Here is a 19561-nt window from a genome sequence, read left to right as displayed (position 1 = left end):
AAGATCCCCTTACTGGTCATCTTTAAAAAAAAAAATATATATATATATATATATATATATATATATATATATATATATTTTACACATTGGCAACCTAATGCCCAGAGATGTAGGGATATTAAACTCCCTCTCAAAACAGTAGCCAGGTATCCTCATTCAGATTGTTGTCCTCATTTGATGACACTGTTCAGAATGCCTTTAAGGATGTAGGGGAACATGAGTTTGGATAGGTGGAGGCAAATTTTATAGAGCCTCAGAGGACAGTTATTGTAAAAACTGAGTGTGAAAAACATTAAAACTAAAAAAAAAAGTGGGGCTGCTACTTCGTGCCTAAGTGTTCTGTGAGCTAACTTGCATTTCTCAAACTTGGCTTAAGGAAGATGTAACTTGGCTTAAGGAAGGTGTAAGTGAAAATGAAGATGTATAAAATAGGTTAGCGATGTTTTCCTTCACTCCGTAGTTTCATCTAACAATATTCCTAGAGGCCTATGGCTAAGGCTTGGAAACTGGATTGGCAGTAAGAGAATCCCTAAATGAATTCCTAAATGATTATGATTTTATTCATTCATTGATTCATTTTAAATGAGAAAACAAGATGAGTGAAAGTTTGAGGATAAGACATTTTGTGTCCCTGCACTCAGGTTACTAAAAATGTTACCTGGCTGCTATATACTCTTTTAAAGTGCCTTCAGGGGCCGAGCCTGTGGCACACTCGGGAGAGTGCGGCGCTGGGAGCGCAGTGGCGCTCCCGCCGCGGGTTCAGATCCTATATAGGGATGACTGGTGGGCTCACAGCACTCACTGGCTGAGCGCGGTGCGGCAGGTCTCAAAAAAAAGGACACACACAAGAAAAAAGTGCCTTCAGAATGTTATAAAGACAATGTTTCTATTGCTTTGTCATTTTTTTTTTTTGAAGGTGACCCGTAAGGGGATCTTAACCGTTGGCTTGGTGTTGTCAGCACCACGCTCTCCGAAGTGAGCTAACTGGCCATCCCTATATAGGGATCTGAACCCGGGGCCTTGGTGTGATCGGCACCACACTCTCCCAAGTGAGCCATGGGCTGGCCCTGCCATTTTTTTTTTAAGAATCCAGAAGGAGCCTTTTTTTTTTTTTTTTTTTTTTTTAAGGAACCCAGAGTTTGAGCTTCCCAGGCTATTTGGGGGTAGTGTTGCACCCAGTAGGGCTGCTCTGGGAGTCACTGGACTACACCTTGAACTAGTTTCGCTAGTGACATGTAACAGGGGGAATTACAGGTTCAGATGGTAGCAGCACCAGGATCTGCCCAGGGTAGTCTTGTATCCTGGGGTAGCTCAGGTAGACCAGATGATTTCCCAGAAGATGAGTTTTTTGGAATTTAAAAATCTACTTTGGGGGCCGAACCCATGGCGCACTCGGGAGAGTGCGGTGCTGGGAGCGCAGCAGCGCTCCCGCCGCTGGTTCGGATCCTATATAGGGATGGCTGGTGCGCTCACTGGCTGAGCGCAGTGCGGCCGGGCTCAAAAAGGACAAAAAAAAAAAAAAAAAAAAAAAAAAAAAAAAAAATCTACTTTAGGGAAAAGAGTGAAGTTTTATAGCATACTTATTTGGGGATGGTTGTGGAAGATCCTCAGGTGATCCCATCATGAAGTCCTTTGAGCAAGGGGTTTTATGGAGTACACACACTGGGAAAGCATTTACGGCAACCTGGATCTTTGGCTCACCCTTCTCCCTCTTGGGTTTCTAAGGACCTGTGTCTACCTGATGGACCTCTCTGCTTAGATGACCCCCAACTACTTCAGCCTTAATGTATTGACAACTAAACACTGGTCCCCAATCCACCCTTCCTCTTCAGTTTCCTCTTTGACTCCTCATCTTCATTCTCACTGCTTTTGTTCAGAACCCTATCATTTCTGCCCAGAATTATTGCAGTAGACTTCTAAATGATCCTCCTGCTCTGTTCTTGTCCCCTCTGATTCATCTTCCAAACTGTCACACATGAAATATTTCCACAAGCAAATCTGATCAGCCACTCTTTCCCACATCCTTCAGTGGTTCTTCATGGCTTGTAATGGTGGTTGTCACCTGGCTTCTCCCTACCTTTGTAACTTCACCTGCCTCCACGTGAGTTCTGACTCCACCTCTAATGAGCAGCAAGGCCCTCGGGCCAGTTACGTAACTTCTGTGTATCTTAGTTTCTTCATCTGTGAGGAGCAATGTTGTGAATATTAAATGTGATAATTCACATAAGTGCTTAGGACAGTGCTGGCATGCATGGTGAGCACTCAACAAATAGGACCTATAGTTGTTATTTATTATATGAGCATATTTTATATTCTAGCCACTACCTATGGCTCTTCAAAAGAACTATGTCATGTTCCTTTGCGTAGACTAGTCCCTCTGTATAGAATATGCGTCTTCCCTGACTTCAACCCCTGATTCTGCCTGACCAACATCAACTTGGTCTTTATGGTTCAGTTCCAACAATACCTCCTCTTTGAAGCCTGTCCTGTTGGTTCAGTTTCCTCCCCATACCCTCCCAGGAGATGTTAGGGATGTTTCCACAGAGCTCCATATGCATAACCGATTTGTACAACTTGGCACACCATGATCCCACTGTTTGTTTCCATGTCTGTCTTCCCACTAGACTGAAAGAGCTTATCTTTATTCATCTTCTCCCCCGAGTATTTCCATATTTATTGACAAATGAATTTATACTTCCAAGACCAAGTTGCTGTATGTGAGAAGCATTTGAATAACTCACAAAAATTATTGTTTAATTGGTAGGCAAGTGTTCAATTACATATATATGCTCTAAAATGCTTAGCTTCTTATAGAAGGTGTGGGCTCCTTGTGTTGTTTTTCCAGTTTGGGTGACATAGTTCAGTGTGGTCATCTTTACCCTTGTCCAGTCCCTTTATGACCCATAGCATGTGTTTTCAAAGGGGCCAGGAGTCATCAGGAGATGGTCTGTAGCCACATGGGAATTGAACTCCCATCTTTGACTCTGTGCTACCTGGCCAATTATGTTAATGAGCCACAGAAATTAGATAAAATTATTCTCATTTTTATTACCATATGCAATAACCAATTAATGTCAGATCTATCTTCAGGATATATCCAGAATCTTACCTCTACCAGTCCTAGCCTTGTCCAGGGTACTGTCACCTTTTGCCTGGAGGCAGTAGCATGCTAACTGTTCTCAGCCTCCTCCCTTGCCCTTACAATTCAGAGTGAACATTCTAAAATAGAAGTCATATCATGAAACTTGTTTGCACAACACTCCAAGAACTTGCCATCTCACCTGGAGTAAAAGCCAAGGAATGACAGTAGCCAACAGAGCCCCTCGTGTCACGTGGTCCTTTATTACTCTCATACCTTGTCTCCTGCTTTCCCCTCTCACTTCACACTAGTGGCTCCCCAGATATATCAGGTGCACCCTGAATCTCAGGTCCTTTCTCTTGCTCTCCCTTCTGCTTTCCTTTTACTCTAGAGAACCTCACAGCTAAGGTCTCTATGTCTGAGTTTGCCCAGGACAGTCCTGGTTTGAATCTGTTGATGTGTATGTATATTAGTCCGTTTCTGTTGCTTATAACAAAACACACGGAACTGGGTGATTTATAAAGAAAACAAAATTTGTTGCTTACAGTTTCAAAGCTTAGAAATCCAAAGTCCAAGGAACACATCTGGTGAGGTCCTGGTGGTGACTACAGCAATTCAGGGTATCACATGACAAATATGGTGGAGCAGAGAGAGACAGCTTTCCTCTCTCTTCTTTTAAAGCCGTTTGAACAATGCCCCAACCACCATTTTTAATTCATTCACTACAGCATGGTCCTACAATCTCATCACTTCTTCAAGGCTCCACCTTTTAATTACAATAGGATTTCCCACCCTCAACAGTTCCAGTGAGGATTAAGCTTCCAACAAATGAACCTTGGCGTACACAATTCAATCAATCTACAGCAGTATGATTATTTTTTTTATTTTTTTATTTTTTATTTTTTATTTTTTTTTGTCTTTTGTCTTTTTCCATGTCCGGCAACGGATCGCAACCCTCAGTGTTGCCCCCGTACCGGACCGGGGACCGGCAATGGGATTGCAACCCTCGGTGTTGCTCCCGCGCCTCGCTCAGCCAGTGAGCGGGAACCAGTCTGTATGTGGGATCCGAACCCTCGGGCGGGAGCGCCGCCGCGCTTCCCAAGCGGCGCACTTATCCAGTGCGCCACCGGGCCGGCCCCAGCAGTATGATTATTAATAATGTCCCCTTGCCCTCTCAAAGGTGTCCTGGATTAGATGGTAAATTATGTGGCCACTCTGTCTGCAGCTTGCGCTCTCAGTTTCTTCAGGTCCTACCTGATTTGCCACACTCTACCCTGGCACTCCCCACCCATCCTCCTATAAAGTTACACGACTATGCCAGTTGTTGAGTTAGGCAAATCATAACTAAAGCCAAAATGTTTCATTATCTTAGTTATACTAAGTTTCCATATGTATTGTCAGGGTTAGGGCTCAGACCCTTTAAACCCATTGTACAGACTGGGTCATCAGACCCCTCACATGCCAGGCTTGGTCACCAGACCCCTCACACTCAGGTCCACGCTAGGTAACTGGGAAAGATCCTGGGAGCTGTTGGCAGATGACATAAGCTCAGTCCACAGCAATGGCATCAGCCACTTACAGGTCCAGTAGCTTATAGGTCAGGCAGCGGCAGCGGCAGCGTATTGAAGGGTCCCAAGGGCACTGGTAGCAACAGCCTCCAGCAGCAGTAGCGGCCTCCCCGTGGCCCCCTCTCCCCCCATGGCATCCCAGGGGTGGGGGGGTGGACTGTGGATCAGAGCCACTCATCTGTTGTACTTAAGTCATAACCCAGGACACCTGGGTGCATATGTGCAATTACATTAGACAATAACCAAGGAACACCTGGGTGCATGTGCCTATTTACATCAATTGCTCAGCAAGATTCTGAACACCTGAGGGGCCCTGACCATTTTCCTTCACTTTCCCTACACCTCCCTACCTAATATTTCTTTATAACACCACCTGATGTACTAGATTTTTTTACTTTTGTATTGTATTTTTTATTGTAAGCTCCATGAGGGCAAGGGTTTTTGTTTTGCTCATGGCTATATCTCCAGAGCTTAAAAACAGTTCCTGGCACATAGTAGGTAGTTGAATAAACACTAAATGCCTTCTAAGGTTAGCTTTCTTTCTACTAAAGAATGATTGAATTTTTCCTGTAATGCTTTTCTCTTATAACCTGGGATTTATTTTTCAAAGACTTAGGCAGTCTATTTTTTCTTTAATTTTTTATTGAAATACATTGGTTGTACATATTTATGGGGTACAGCGTTATATTTCAATGTATGTATACAATGTGTGATGATCTATTCATGGTAATCAGGATATTCGTCATTGCAAAACTTAATCATTTCTTTGTAATGTGCACATTTGATTTCCTCTCTTCTAGTCATTTGGTAACATGCAGTAAGTCATTGTTAATTATAGATTCCTGGGTCAGCTGTATACCAATAGGACTTATTTTTCCTATCTAGCTGTAATTTTGTGTTCATTAACCAGCCTCTCAGGCAGTCTTTTTCTACCTTGCTTGGTTTTGAAGTGACTTTCCTTTCAAGCCATCCTCAATCATCATGGAATATGGTTTGATTTCTTCAAACTCACTAAACTCTTACCCATTCTAGAAATGCTTATTGAACTGTAGGCTCTGTGCTAAGGCCTCAGAAGAAACACCAGCTCCCTCAACCTCAGGGAGCTGTGGCTCCTCATTCACTTGGACTTCTATTTGAAGTGGTTCCCATGTGGAATAACAAGGATGAAAGGAAAGCCCTCTGATGAGAAATTGCACTTGAGTGGTTCTGGTGCTACATTGTAGTTTGCACATGTGATCTCTGCTAAAGTAGGATATGCCAGGTGAGGGAATATGCTCTGATTAAACAACCTGGATCAAAGTCTCAGCCGTGCTCCTCACTGGCCTTTGGAACTGAGACTTGAGCCTTTGCTGAGCCTCAGGTTCTTCATCTGTGTAATGGGCCTGAAGATCCTCAACCACCTGCCTGCCTTACAGAGTTGTTGTTGGGATCAAAAGCAGGTTGTGTTCATTAAGGGCAAGATTGCCACACTGAATCCTTGTTTTGGGACAAGGTCGGATCTAAATGCACAACTAGTTAACATTTCATTCATTAAACAAACAGAAAAGAAATGGGGAAACCTCATCTGTGACCCCACCTTCACCTCCCCAGGCTTGATAGTTTGTACCATCTGCAGGCACTCACGCATGACTCAGATTTTCTCCTGCATTTGACCATGATTCATATGTGAGTCATGGTTCACAGGGGTGGCATCTCTGTGGGTTTCCCTCCCAGCTCCGTAGAATTTCATATTGAGTGTTGTTGGTGGGGGCCTTGTAGCTGCCTCTACTAATTTTTCACCATCCTGCCCAGCATGGACCAGGCAATTGGTGAGATTGGGCAGAAAGTTTTTATCCCTCTATTTCTTTAACTGGATACCAGTTTAGAAGAATTGTTAGTGTCATTCCCTTCATTTGAGGTAGATAATTTTGAAAAAGAAAATAAGTGCGTGCTGTGTTTTCTCCTCTTTAGTATTGGGACTCAGAATCTGCAAGTTGGTGTTTCTGTTGAGTATTTGGTTTATGCAGAGGAGCTAAAGTAAAAAGTAAGTCACAGCACACTGAGGCTGGAAGAAAGGGCCTCTGGGTCATTCATCCGGGCCAGGTATGGTTTTTTGTGGGTAAGTGCCATCTCTGTAGACCAGAGAGGAGAAACCACTTGACCAAGGTACTTCTAGATGTGGGCCCAGGACCGCAAAGGTCCCACACTGAGTACCCTTTGTGGCCTTGAGGTTTACAACCAGAGAACATGTTCACACTTAAAAAGAGTCAGAACTGAGATGATTCTTCTCAGCTTTGGCTCCTCAAATTGTGTTTGGCTTTGAACTTTGATAGTAAGGCTTCATTCCCAGAGATTCTCCATCATCTTGGGTTATTGGGGCTCTTCACATGGCAAAAGCAAATATGTTTGACTGAAAATAACGTCTCAAAGGCAGAGCCAACAGGAGAGGCAATGTGTTGGGCTTGGACTGCAAGGAGACTGTGTAAGTAGCTTCCTAGAAACCCTTAAAATGTTTATTTCTTTAAGTTGCTTTTTCCTTAAAATAAAAATTGTGGGTGTTCTTAGAAATGGAACAAGTCAGGCCGAGCCCGTGGCGCACTCGGGAGGGTGCGGCACTGGGAGCGCGGCAGCGCTCCCACCGCGGGTTCGGATCCTATGTGGGGATGACCGGTGCGCTCACAGCGCTCACTGGCTGAGCGCGGCGCGGCTGGTCTCAAAAAGGACCAAAAAAAAAAAGAAGTGGCACAAATCTACTTTTGGCCTAGGAGCCAAAGCTTCTCTGATAAGTTGAACTGTTTATTAGTGTAAGAATTTCAGTTGTCTTGTAGATCAAGTCTGGATCAGGTTTCTTAAAAACAAACAAACAAAAAACAAAATAAAAACATGATCTCATGATCAAACTTAGCATCCAAACCTGGGAGGCGATGTATTTAATAACTGTCCTATTTCTCAGAATGTTTTGTGAATGTCAGTTTTCTAACTGCCTTTATACCAGTTCTCAGAATGAACAAGAAAATCCACCTCATTGCTTCTTTATAGTCATACTCTACGTTTGCATGAAAATGGATGTCGTCAGTCAAGATAGCTTTTTCAGAAAATTTAGCTCCAAATGGCTTTTGGCTATTGACAAAGAACATATGACATTTTCAGCAGGTAAAAACTGGTGCCCCAGATGGATCATTAAGAAATTGAGCATCTGTAAAGTTGAGCAGAAAGAAATCTAAATGCACGTTCCACCTACTTACTGTGTGATCCTCAACAAGTCACTTAACTTCTCTGTGCCTCAGTTTCTTCATCCGTGGAAAAGATTAATACCTACCTCATGGTGTGGGTTTGAATGAAATGAAATACTGTATTTGTCTGACTTAATAAATTTTATCTTCTATTATGATGACTACTAATTTATAAAAATCTGCTCCAAGCAGTTCCAAAAAAGTTCCAAATTGAGGGCCGGCCCGGTGGCGCACTGGATAAGTGCGCCGCTTGGGAAGCGCGGCGGCGCTCCCGCCCGAGGGTTCGGATCCCACATGCAGGCCGGTTCCCGCTCACTGGCTGAGCGAGGCGCGGAGGCGACGCCGGGGGTTGCGGTCCCGTTGCCGGTCCCCGGTCCGGTGCGGGGGCGACACTGAGGGTTGCGATCCGTTGCCAGACACGGAAAAAGACAAAAGACAGAAAAAAAAAAAAAAAAAGTTCCAAATTGTTTTGGTCAAGTGACATCATCTTTTTAAATTTTAAAAAATTATTTATTTTAAAATTCACATACAGTAAAATTCACTCTTTTTAGCATACAGTTCTGTTTCACAAATGTATAGAGTTGAGTACCCCACCAACAAACCCATCAAGATACAGAACATTTCTATCACCCCCCCAAATTCCCTTGTGCTACCTGCTCTCTGTCCCCTGACAACAACTGATCTGTTCTCTGTCCCTCTAGTTTCACCTTTCCCAGCATGTCACATACACAGAATCACACAGTGTGTAGTCTGGCTTCTTTTGCTTAGCATAATGCATTTGAGATTCATCCAAGTTGTTGCATGTATCAGGAGTTCATTACTTTTTATTGCCGCACAGTAGTCCACTGTATGAATGTCCTATAGTTTGTTTATCCCTTCCTCAGCTGAAAGACATTTGGGTCGTTTCCAGGTTTTGAAAACTATGAATAAAGTTGCTACAAAAATGTATATAATTGTGTATGAACATAAGTTTTTATTTCTTTTATATAAATTCCTAGAAGTGGGATTGCTGAGTGAAATGGTAAGCATATGGTTTCTTAAGTGATGTACCACTTTGCATTCCTACCAGCAATGTATAAAGGTTTCACTTGCTCTACTTTCTTATCAGCACTTATTATGATCAGTCATTTTAATCATTCAAATAGATGTGTAGAGGTATCTCACTGTGCTTTTAAGTTTATTTATTTATTATTTTTTTACATTCTGTGATGCAGAGCAGTTGGCGGGGAGGGACAGTGGGGAGGAAATAGGGTGGGAGAAGGAGGAAGGAGGAGGGGCAGGGTTGAGGCCTGTGGCACCCCCCTCATTCCTGCAGGAGAGACTAGGGGGCTTCCAGCAATGTCTTGGTCATTGCTGAGCTGGGTGCAGATGTCAGGGGTGTGTGGCTGAAACCCTCACCCCCCCACCTCCCCAGTTTGGGAGCCAGGGCACTTCCTGCGGTGGCTTGGTAGTTGTCTGGGCTGGTTGCAGGTGTTGGAGGGCATGGCTGAGGCCCCTAGCCCTCTTCCCTGGCTTGGCAGCTCAGGGGATTTCCAGGTCTTCTAGGTTTTACAGGTGTTCTTTGGTGATGTGAGACTTTTACTGATTAATATCAAACTTTGTCTCTGGTCTGTGGGTATTTTTTTTTTTCCCAGTTCTGTGTTGGATTATTTGCAGTTCCTACCACTTAAACTCTGCACTGGAACTAATTTGTTGTCCTTGGCTTACTTCTAAGATGGGGGAACTTCCTGTGGGGATCAGCACTTGAGCCCTGTGGTTGAGCTAAATTGTTGCTTTGCTGCTGATTACCTGGGGAAGGTTTTTTTTTTGTGCAGCTCAGGTTTTAATGGTTGACTCTACAGGTACTTCCAGGTCTCGTGAGATCCGGTACACTTGGGTTGTGTAGAAACTCTGGTCTGGACCTGAGTCTACTCAGCAAACTGCACCCCCTGAAGTTCTATATTTTTGACTAGTCTCCACTGAGTAGTCCTACACTGATTGGAGGGCAGATCAGCTATCTTTGCTGTGCCCCAGTGTTCCCCTGGTGGGCCTGTCTTCCCTACCTCCCATGCTCCAAACACTTCCCATGGGATGGGCCGTGTGCAGGTCCCTTGTGATGACTCACTGGCCTCTAAGTGGATCTTTTTTTTCAGTTGTTGTGGCTCCTCGTTCCTATGTTGGTCCACGGGAATCCTGTTAGTAATCTTGCTAGCCTGGGGGCCACCAAGGCCCTCTTCTCCCCTGCTGCCTCCAAGCAACTTCATCCAAAGGGCACAGCTGTGGCTTTTGCCAACTCTTGCTCCATGCACTCACCAGCTCCAGCCTGAAGCAGCCGGGTTTGAAACGGTTGGAGTGGTTCTTTCTTTCTCTCATTGTGGCATCTCCCACCTCCATGCACTCTGTAGGTCTCTCCTCCTCTTCCCCTGATCTCTAGTGGCCCTAGCTTGGCTGTCATTGCTTTTTAATAGTTGTAAATTGGTTGATTTGTGGGAGAGAGTGATGCTGGGGACCATCTATTTCACCATCTTGACTGGAAGCCCTCACTGTGCTTTTAATTTGCTATTTCCCTAATGACTAATGATGTTGATCATCTTTTTATGTGCTAATTTGCCTTCTGTATATGTTGTTTGGTGAGGTGTCTGTTCACATCTTTTGCCCATTTTCTCATTTGGGTTGTTTGTTTTCTTGCTCTTGAGTTTTGAAAGTTCTCTATATATTCTGGATACAAGTCCTTTGCCAGATATGTGATTTGCAAATGCTTTCTTCCAAATTGTAGCTTGTTTTTTTAAAGATTTCACCAGGAAATCGGCCGGCCCATGGCTCACTTGGGAGAGCATGGTGCTGACAACACCAAGTCAAGGGCTAAGATCCCTTTACCGATCATCTTTTTAAAAAAAAAAAATTTCACCAGGAATTTATAAATATTTGCTCTTGATACAAAATATTCAAATGACACAAAATTATTTATTTATTTATTTATTTATTTATTTATTATTTTTTAAAAGATGACCGGTAAGGGGATCTTAACCCTTGGCTTGGTGTTGTCAGCGCCACGCTCAGCCAGTGAGTGAACCGGCCATCTGTATATAGGATCTGAACCCGTGGCCGTGGTGTTATCAGCACCGCACTCTCCCGAGTGAGCCACAGGCCGGCCCGACACAAAATTATTTAGAGGAAAAAGCACAAGTTCTCTCTTACTCCTACCCCCTCCTCCAGCTTTCTTCTCAGAGATAAGCCACTGTTGACATTTTGCCAACAATCTTTCCAATTACTTTTATGGTATCATAATTTTCTACTAAATATATGTTTTATTTTTTAATCAATATGCAATGTATTTGATTTTTGTGTTAGGTTTAAAAGGGACATTTAAGTACTGATATGTGTGTTTTATTACAGCTGATAAATTGCATTTTAAAGAATCTCTGTTTTTTCTTTCAGTACTCTAATAGGTAAAAATCATTGTTTTTCTGTTAAAATAGTGAGTTTGGATGTCCTGTGTCATATTCCAGAAAGCTATGATCTGGGGAAAAAGAATTCCAGAAAATAAGCATGACTGATGAGTGGACTAAAGTTGAATAGGTTATTTTATATTTGATAAAGATTGCTCTAATTAGTTGAAATGGCTTTGAAATGTATCCATTTTATTAAAATATCTGAAGAGTTGCTTTGGGATGTGCGTGTGCATGCGCATACTTGTGCATGTGCGTTTAAGGTCTCATTGAGCAAAGAAAGAACGGCATTGATAATCTCAGAGTAAAGTTCTGGCTCATTCTCAAATTTTAGATTGCTTTTTTGTGCTGTTTGAAATACTCAGCCCAGAATTTGCATTTGGTTCACATTTTTATTTTTATCTACAGTTTTGGGATTTTCCAACCATAAGTGGTCAAGATTTTATTGCAGAATGAGCCTTATTAAGACAAGCTGTTTTTATCTCTCCATAGGTATGAATCCTAGGACCCAGAATAAGGATTCTTTAGAGGACAATGTTTCTCCCTCTCCAGACCCAAGTAAGAGGGGGCATCTGACTGGGGGAGTGGGGGGTTGTGTGTGGGGTGGTCAGAGCATGAGGAAGCAAGAGAAAGCCCTGTGGGAAGAGAACAGTCTGGAAGTATACACATCTCTGGGGAATGGGAAGGCAATGTGGTGAGGGACGATTCTTTGGACTCTGATGGAAAGTGAGAGGGTATGGCTGAATGACCTGTTCCGAAATGTGATTCAGGGGCACATGGGAAGGGTAATGGATTTCCCATGAGGCCCTCCTGTCGGTCCAGAGTTGGCCTTAGCCTTTAAATGCCTAATGATCGCTCCAGGAAAAAGTTGGAAAGAAGTAGTCTGTTATTGAAACCATTTGCACATTTGTAGTTGAAAATATTTGGCTGGTTTGTATTTGTTTTGATCATACTGATCTATTTAAATAGCTGTTCAGGGGCCGGCCCAGTGGCGCACTGGATAGTGCGCCGCTTGGGAAGCGCGGCGGCGCTCCCGCCCGAGGGTTCGGATCCCACATACAGACCGGTTCCCGCTCACTGGCTGAGCGAGGCGCGGGAGCAACACCGAGGGGTGCAATCCCATTGCCGGTCCCCGGTCCGGTACGGGGGCAACACTGAGGGTTGCGATCCGTTGCCGGACACGGAAAAAGACACGAAAATAAAAAATAAATAAATAGCTGTTCAGGGGCCGGCCCAGGGGCGCACTGGATAGGGCGCCGCTTGGGAAGCGCGGCGGCGCTCCCGCCCGAGGGTTCGGATCCCACATACAGACCGGTTCCCGCTCACTGGCTGAGCGAGGCGCGGGAGCAACACCGAGGGGTGCAATCCCATTGCCGGTCCCCGGTCCGGTACGGGGGCAACACTGAGGGTTGCGATCCGTTGCCGGACACGGAAAAAGACAAAAAAATAAAAAATAAAAAATAAATAAATAGCTGTTCAGTAAGAGAGCATCTAAATATCTACAATAACAGGGCCGGCCTGTGGCTCACTTTGGAGAGTGTGATGCTGATAGCACCAGGGCCGCGGGTTAGGATCCCTGTATGGGGATGGCCGGTTGGCTCACTTCAGAGAGCCTGGTGCTGACAGCACCGGGTCAAGGCTTGAGATCCCCTTACCGGTCATCTTTAAAAATAAATAAATAAATATCTACAATAACAAAATAGCAGAAACATGGTAAGCTTTATTTTACTTAGGTGCGATCAGTGGATACACATCTCTGAGTCTTTTTGTCCCTACTCATGATTAACTTAATCTTTTCACTATTTCTTCAGGTCCCTCCTATTAGTCGCTTTTTTTTTTCTTGTTTTCAGAGGGCCCAGTAAGAAGAACTATTAGTCATTTTTAATGGTGATATCAAACACATTACTATATCCTGATTTGAATAATCATTTTTTATTGGCGACAACTCGATGGTTTCAAGTTTCTTAGTGATAGCAAATAATGTAGGTATTATGTATGGCACAGTGGGTGTATTTTTTCTTTCAGTTCACGCCCTTGGAATATATTCTCCAAGGTATGGTTGGCAGATTGATTATTTTCCAGAAAGCTGCCAGCGATGAATAGATGATCCTATTTCTCTATAACCCCAGCACTGGATTTTGTTACCTGTCTTTATCATTGTTATTTTAGTGGTTCTGAGGAAGAGCTTGCTCAGAAGCTTTCTTTTCAAGACTAGACGGTATTGGGATTAGAAAAGAGCCTGTACTCTTCTCAGGCACAGAATATCATTAACTAAGAATTGGGAGCCATTTTCATCATGGGATTTTGGAGTAGGCATTTGAATTCTTTGCATCTTGTGTGTGCCCAGCAGAAAACATTTTTATAAGATTTTCACTATCCTGAGTGTCAGGAAGCTGATGAGGGCCAGAACGATCTAAGAGGGCATGAAGATATAGCAATCTTCTTTTTCTGGCCTCCCACTGTGGCTTTGATCAGGTCTCCTATTTCTGTTCCTCAATGTAACAAGGAAACAGAAACAAATTCACCTTCTCATCTGCCATATAGGGAAAGTAAGATGAATAATTAGGCTATTCTGGGCTACTTTTGAATTCCTAAAGTATGAATGAGTTAACAAGACCTGTGTAGACCATGGACTGAATGAGGCAATGGTGTCATTGTAGGTTAAATCACTTTCCCCAAGTCAGTGGTGCTGCATGTGGCATCTTCCTGCTGTGACTTAGCACACAGGTTTTCTTCTTCATCGGTGTGAGGACAATGGGAGGGCTGAGAAGCAATAGGGGCTACACCACGTCGTAAGCACTGTACAAATATGAGGTACATAAGTATCCCGCTCAAGACTCAGAGGCCAAGGCCTGGAGTTTTTCTGCTTCATATTGCTTCCTTCTATAGACATTTAAAAAATAATTTTACTTAAGTTACTTAAAGAGACAGCTGTCCTTTTACTTTAACTCAGTGATTCTCAACTAGGAAGGATTTTGCTCCCCAGGGAACATGTGGCAATATCTGCAGTCATTTCTGGTTTTCACAGCTAGGGGGTTCCACTGGCATCTAGTGAGTAGAGTCCAATGATGCTGCTCCACATTCTACAATCCCCAGGACAGACCCCTCAACAAAGAATTATCCGGTTGAGGGCCGGCCCCATGGCGCACTCGGGAGAGTGCGGTGCTTGGGAGCGGGTTCGGATCCTATATAGGGATGGCCGGTGCGCTCACTGGCTGAGCGCGGTATGGACGCCACCAAGCCAAGGGTTGCGATCCCCTTACCGGTCACAAAAAAAGACAAAAAAAAAAAAAAAAAAAAAATCCGGTTGAAAATGTCAGTGGTTGCTGAGGTTGAGAAATCATGCTTTAACTGAGGAGCAGGCAATTCCAGACAGACCCATGTGGTCCTGTCCACTCTGCTGATTGCAGCTTTCATTTCTAGGTTGTTAAGCTCCATCTTTTAAAGGCCTTGTAACGTTCCCAGACATCCTTCTTTGATTTTTTGCTCCTACCCTTTTGGATTTGTTATTTATTTTTGCGATTCTGAAAGTATTTCTGCTACCTTATGCTGTCTGCTCCCAGATCAGGCTGAGCTCTCCTCTTTTCCCCACCCAGCCACTCTGCAGGCCTCGGGAGAGGCTCCAGCTTGAGCCTCTATCTGCTCTTGGAATGTTGATTTGCTTCGACATGTAACTCTGCCTGCCTTGCGGTAACCTTACTGGCACTGCGCTGTAGCTCACAATCAGCAGAAAATGAAAAGTATCAGCTATGAATCCCATTTGCATGATGGGAGTGGTTTAGCATGTGCACTGCATTGTCTAACAAACTCTGTTTCTCTCTTTCTCTCTCCCACCCTCTTTCCTCTTCTTCCTCCCTTTTCTGGCAATTTATGGACATCTTTCACCATGAACTTTTTTTCCCCACCCTCCCTTCCCTTTCCGATCTCCCCCAACCCTGCCCTATGTCCCAAACCTGCTGTGGTGACCACATGTACCTTTTCCTCCTGTTACATGAGGCAGTTCTGACACTGTCTGCTCCCCCTGTAGTGCCAGGCTTCTGTTGCACAGTTGGAGTGGACTGGAAGTCTCTCACTACTCCGGCGTGCCTCCCCCTCACCACCGACTACTTCCCTGACCGCCAGGGCCTGCAGAATGACTACACGGAGGGCTGTTATGATCTTCTCCCAGAAGCAGACATCGACAGGTCAGTATCAGAGAAAAAGGCACTTGGCTCTGTTTGCAAGCGTTCCAGATATGTCCAAACATGTGTCAAAACACTGAATTTTCAAAACTGTATCCTCCTTATACATTTGGGAAATTTTATGATGCAAGAACTGTTAATTTCTTTAGAGTTCTATTGACATTAACAATTTCTCCTCATTGGTTTTGGGTGCACTGAAACTGATCTTTTCTAAGATTACTCATTTGGGCATTGAACCACCTGCCTTCTTTTTTCACCTCTTTGAACTGATCATTTCTCCCAAAACTGATTTTTTTTTTTATTTTAAAGACGACTGGTAAGAGGATCTTAACCCTTGACTTGGTGTTGTCAGCACCACGCTCTCCCAAGTGAGCGAACCAGCCATGCCTATATAGGGATCCGAACCCATGGCCTTGGTGTTATCAGTACCACACTCTCCTAAGTGAGCCATGGGCCGGCCCTCCAAAACTGATTTATAAATAGTTTTATGAACCACCACAGAAAGGTTATCAGGGATGAAGCAAAGAAAAGGATGGGACTGTGGACTCTTAAAGTGTCATCACCCTGGGCCAAGCATATTCATGTGAGCAGTTGTCTCTTTTTTCAGGAGGGATGAAGAAGGTGTGCAGATAACAGCCCAGCAGGTGTTTGAAGAGTTCATCTGTCAGCGTCTCATGCAGGGCTACCAAATCATAGTGCAGCCCAAGGCTCAGAAACCCAGCCCTGCTGTCCCGCCCCCACTGAGCAGTAGCCCACTCTATAGCCGAGGTGAGTTTTTCTGCTTGGACGTATATTTTTTCCTTTCCTACTAAATTTGTGGGAGTAGGTTTTCAAGATGGTAGGGAATAAATAGGTGAATTTAGAAATAATTGTTTTCTTTTTTTTTTCCTTTTTGTCTTTTTTCGTGTCCGGCAACGGATCACAACCCTCAGTGTCGCGCCCGCACCGGACCGGGACCGGCATCGGGATCGCAACCCTCAGTGTTGCACCCGCACCTCGCTCAGCCAGTGAGCGGGAACCGGTCTGTATGTGGGATCCGAACCCTCGGCGAATAATTGTTTTCAACACAAAATTTTTCTTTCTAAATTTTATTTTATCTGAGGAATAAAGTCTATGTTAGGCATAATTTATCTTAAACATTCTCTCTCTTTTTTTTTTTTTCTTTTTGTCTTTTTTCGTGACCGGTAACGGGATCACAACCCTTGGTGTCACGCCCGTACCGCCACCGGCAACGGGATCGCAACCCTTGGTGTCGCAACCGCACCGCGCTCAACCAGTGAGCGGACCGGTCTCTATATGGGATCCGAACCCTCGGCGGGAGTGCCGCCGCGCTCCCAAGCACCGCACTCTACCGAGTGCGCCACTGGGCCGGCGCCTTAAACATTCTCTTTAATTTACAAATCTTCTTTTAAGGAAGAGAATATGACCAGTTCAGGAATGGTACAGCCTGGCTTGGACAACACATAGAAGTAGCAGGCAGCTGAGTCAATACTGAACTGTCAAAGTACATAGTGAATATTCTAAACCCAGAAACCCGTGTTTAATTTGTTTCTAGTGCAGTACCTGGCACACGGCAGGTTCTCAGATGTTACCTAAAGCTAAAGTTTACACTTGTTCTTTTTTTCCTATTCTGGGTTCATTTTTTTCTTCTTTTTCATGGAAGTTTAGTGACTTGAAGCAAGAATGGATTATCCGTGAGTGGCAGAGGCTTGTAAGTGGCAAAGAATTGGTGACACTAATTGAATTAGAGCCAGGCTTTGGAGAGCTCCTCTAAAATAAGTCTAGCAGAAAGAATTATGTATGGGTGCCTGGAATCAGAAAGCAGTAATCATTCCTGGAACAATCAATGAGCTATCTTAGTCTCCTGCTTCCTCATTGTTGCTAATGAGACTTCCACTATCCTATCCACCCAGTTCAAAACCTCAGATTGTCTTTGGCTCCATTAAAGCTTCTTGGGCCAGAGGACCAGAGAAGTTAGACCTATTAGAGGGAGCCTAGTGGCCATCCAGTCCAGGCCCCATTGTTAACAGATGAAGCTTTGGACTCCCTCTGGATTTTCCTTGAAAGGCCCTTGTGACATTGCATGTTGACTTCTCATATTCTAGACCCTATTGAATATTAACCTTTTTGAGTGTCAGGACTATTTCCGATTCATCTTTTTATCCTCCGCAATGGAAAGCACAGTGCCTGGGTCAATAAATATATAAATTTATTAATTCATTGATTGAACAATGTCTTTGAAGCTCCTACTCTATGAAATATGTTGTGATAAAGACTGTGTGGGAAAAGTCAGTGGGCTATGAGAGTATTTATTTATTTATTTATTTATTATTTTTTTTGTCTTTTTCCGTGTCCGGCAACGGATCGCAACCCTCAGTGTCGCCCCCGTACTGGACCGGGACCGGCAACGGGATCGCAACCCTCGGTGTTGCTCCCACGCCTCGCTCAGCCAGTGAGCGGGAACCGGTCTGCATGTGGGATCCGAACCCTTGGCGGGAGCGCTGCCGCGCTTCCCAAGCGGCGCACTATCGCAGTGCGCCACCAGGCCGGCCCTATGAGAGTATTTATTATGGGGCCTGATCTGGTCTGGAGGGTCAGGGATGGCTTCCTTAAGGAGGTAATATTTGAGCTAAGACCTGAAGTATGAGCAGGGGTTATTAGGAGGAGCAGAATGGGAGTGAAGGGCAGGAGTGGGAGAAAACAGTATGCTAGGCAAAGGGATTGATATGCAAAGGCCCTGTGGCAGGAAGCATTTTGACACTTTTGGGCACTAAAAAGGTTGGTGCTGTGGAGCACAGGGAGTGAACCAGAGGTACAGCCAGAGATATCAGGAGACCCAGGCCTCATAGGACTATGTGAAGGATTTTGTACTTTATCCCAAGAGCAGTGGAATGAATACCTTTAGTGTCACTAGCCCTATCTAGGCTGCTCACTTGGTATTCTCAGGAATAGCTAGTTGACATCCCTCAGTGGTCTGTAATTCCTCTAGTGTCCAGTTCTGATCCTGGCTGATTCATGAGCCTCATGTCATGGTTAGTTGGCCAGAGGCTACTTGCCTGACTATACTGTTTCTGGTTATTTTTCTCCTTTGATGGATTTAATCTGTCCTATTTCTTTAGTAACAGAAATGGTATTGTTGATATTATAATTACTGTAAAAGTTGTCATAACCAAGCCTGTGCTGCTCATTCATCGATTAATTAAATACCAAATGTGATCCAGGCCCTGTTCCAGTAGGGAATAGAACAGCATTGGCCCTGCCCTTGGAGTTTAGTCTGCTGGAGGAGACAGACATTAAACCAGTAAACCACAGTGTATATTTGATCACATATTGTCAAGAGTGCTGTACACTCTTGTTTTTTCTCCAAAAACAAGAATAACTGCAGTGCACCTAATTTACAGTGAGGTACCAGGGTACTGTGCTAGATGCTCAGGAGCATTATCCCATGATATTGTCTTCCTGACAGCCAGCAGGATGTTTGCTGTGTGAATGAGGAAATGCCTGGATCTGGGAATGCCCTCTTTCTAGTAGCAGAAAGCGGGACCAAGAGAGATTTGGTGCCTGAGATCACACAGCTGGCAAATGAAAGAGCTTGGGTTTAATCTGGGGTCCCTGAGTTGAAGCCTAGTCTCTGTCTTATATACAGCTGGCCTCCCACTCCCTTGGCATCATCTGGGAAACTTCTACATTCACAGTGAAGATCTTTTCAGTCTCTGCCATCCACTTGTCTTCCAACCACTTCCGTGCTGCCTGCCACCATGTGACTCTTTCTGAGCTGAATGAGAGGACTGCATTTCATTTCTAGGTCAAGGGAATCTTGGCTTGGTTGTTCTTTGAGGCACAATTTTTACTGTCTTGAACACTTGTCATTTTCTTAATTCCTCATTATTTTCCTCTTTCCTGTGTTTAGTTCAGTTCAACTAATTGTTTTTGAATACCTGCTCTGAGCATAGTGCTTTATCAGGTGCTGCTGAAAATGTAAGGATGGGCCGGCCCGGTGGTGCACTGCTACAGTGCACCGCTTGGGAGTGCGGTGGCGCTCCCGCCGAGGGTTCGGATCCCACATACAGACCGGCCGCTCACTGGCTGAGCG

The 19561-nt window shown here is 44.3% G+C and overlaps 1 protein-coding gene across 1 annotated transcript in view; it reads left to right on the top strand.

The window, feature by feature from the left end:
- The window catches only part of DEPDC5 (DEP domain containing 5), a 119065-nt gene that overhangs the window by 51485 nt on the left and 48019 nt on the right, over nt 1-19561 (top strand). The window contains 3 exon segments of the mRNA XM_008566416.1: nt 11739-11845; nt 15315-15471; nt 16076-16236. Of these exon segments, the coding sequence (XP_008564638.1) occupies nt 11739-11845; nt 15315-15471; nt 16076-16236 (425 nt within the window).

The sequence above is a fragment of the Galeopterus variegatus genome, unplaced genomic scaffold (genome assembly GCF_000696425.1).
Source record: "Galeopterus variegatus unplaced genomic scaffold, G_variegatus-3.0.2 Scaffold241, whole genome shotgun sequence".
Taxonomy (NCBI): Eukaryota; Metazoa; Chordata; class Mammalia; order Dermoptera; family Cynocephalidae; genus Galeopterus; species Galeopterus variegatus.
The sequence above is the reverse complement of the archived record's forward strand: the minus strand, read 5'-3'. Positions and strand labels throughout refer to the sequence as shown.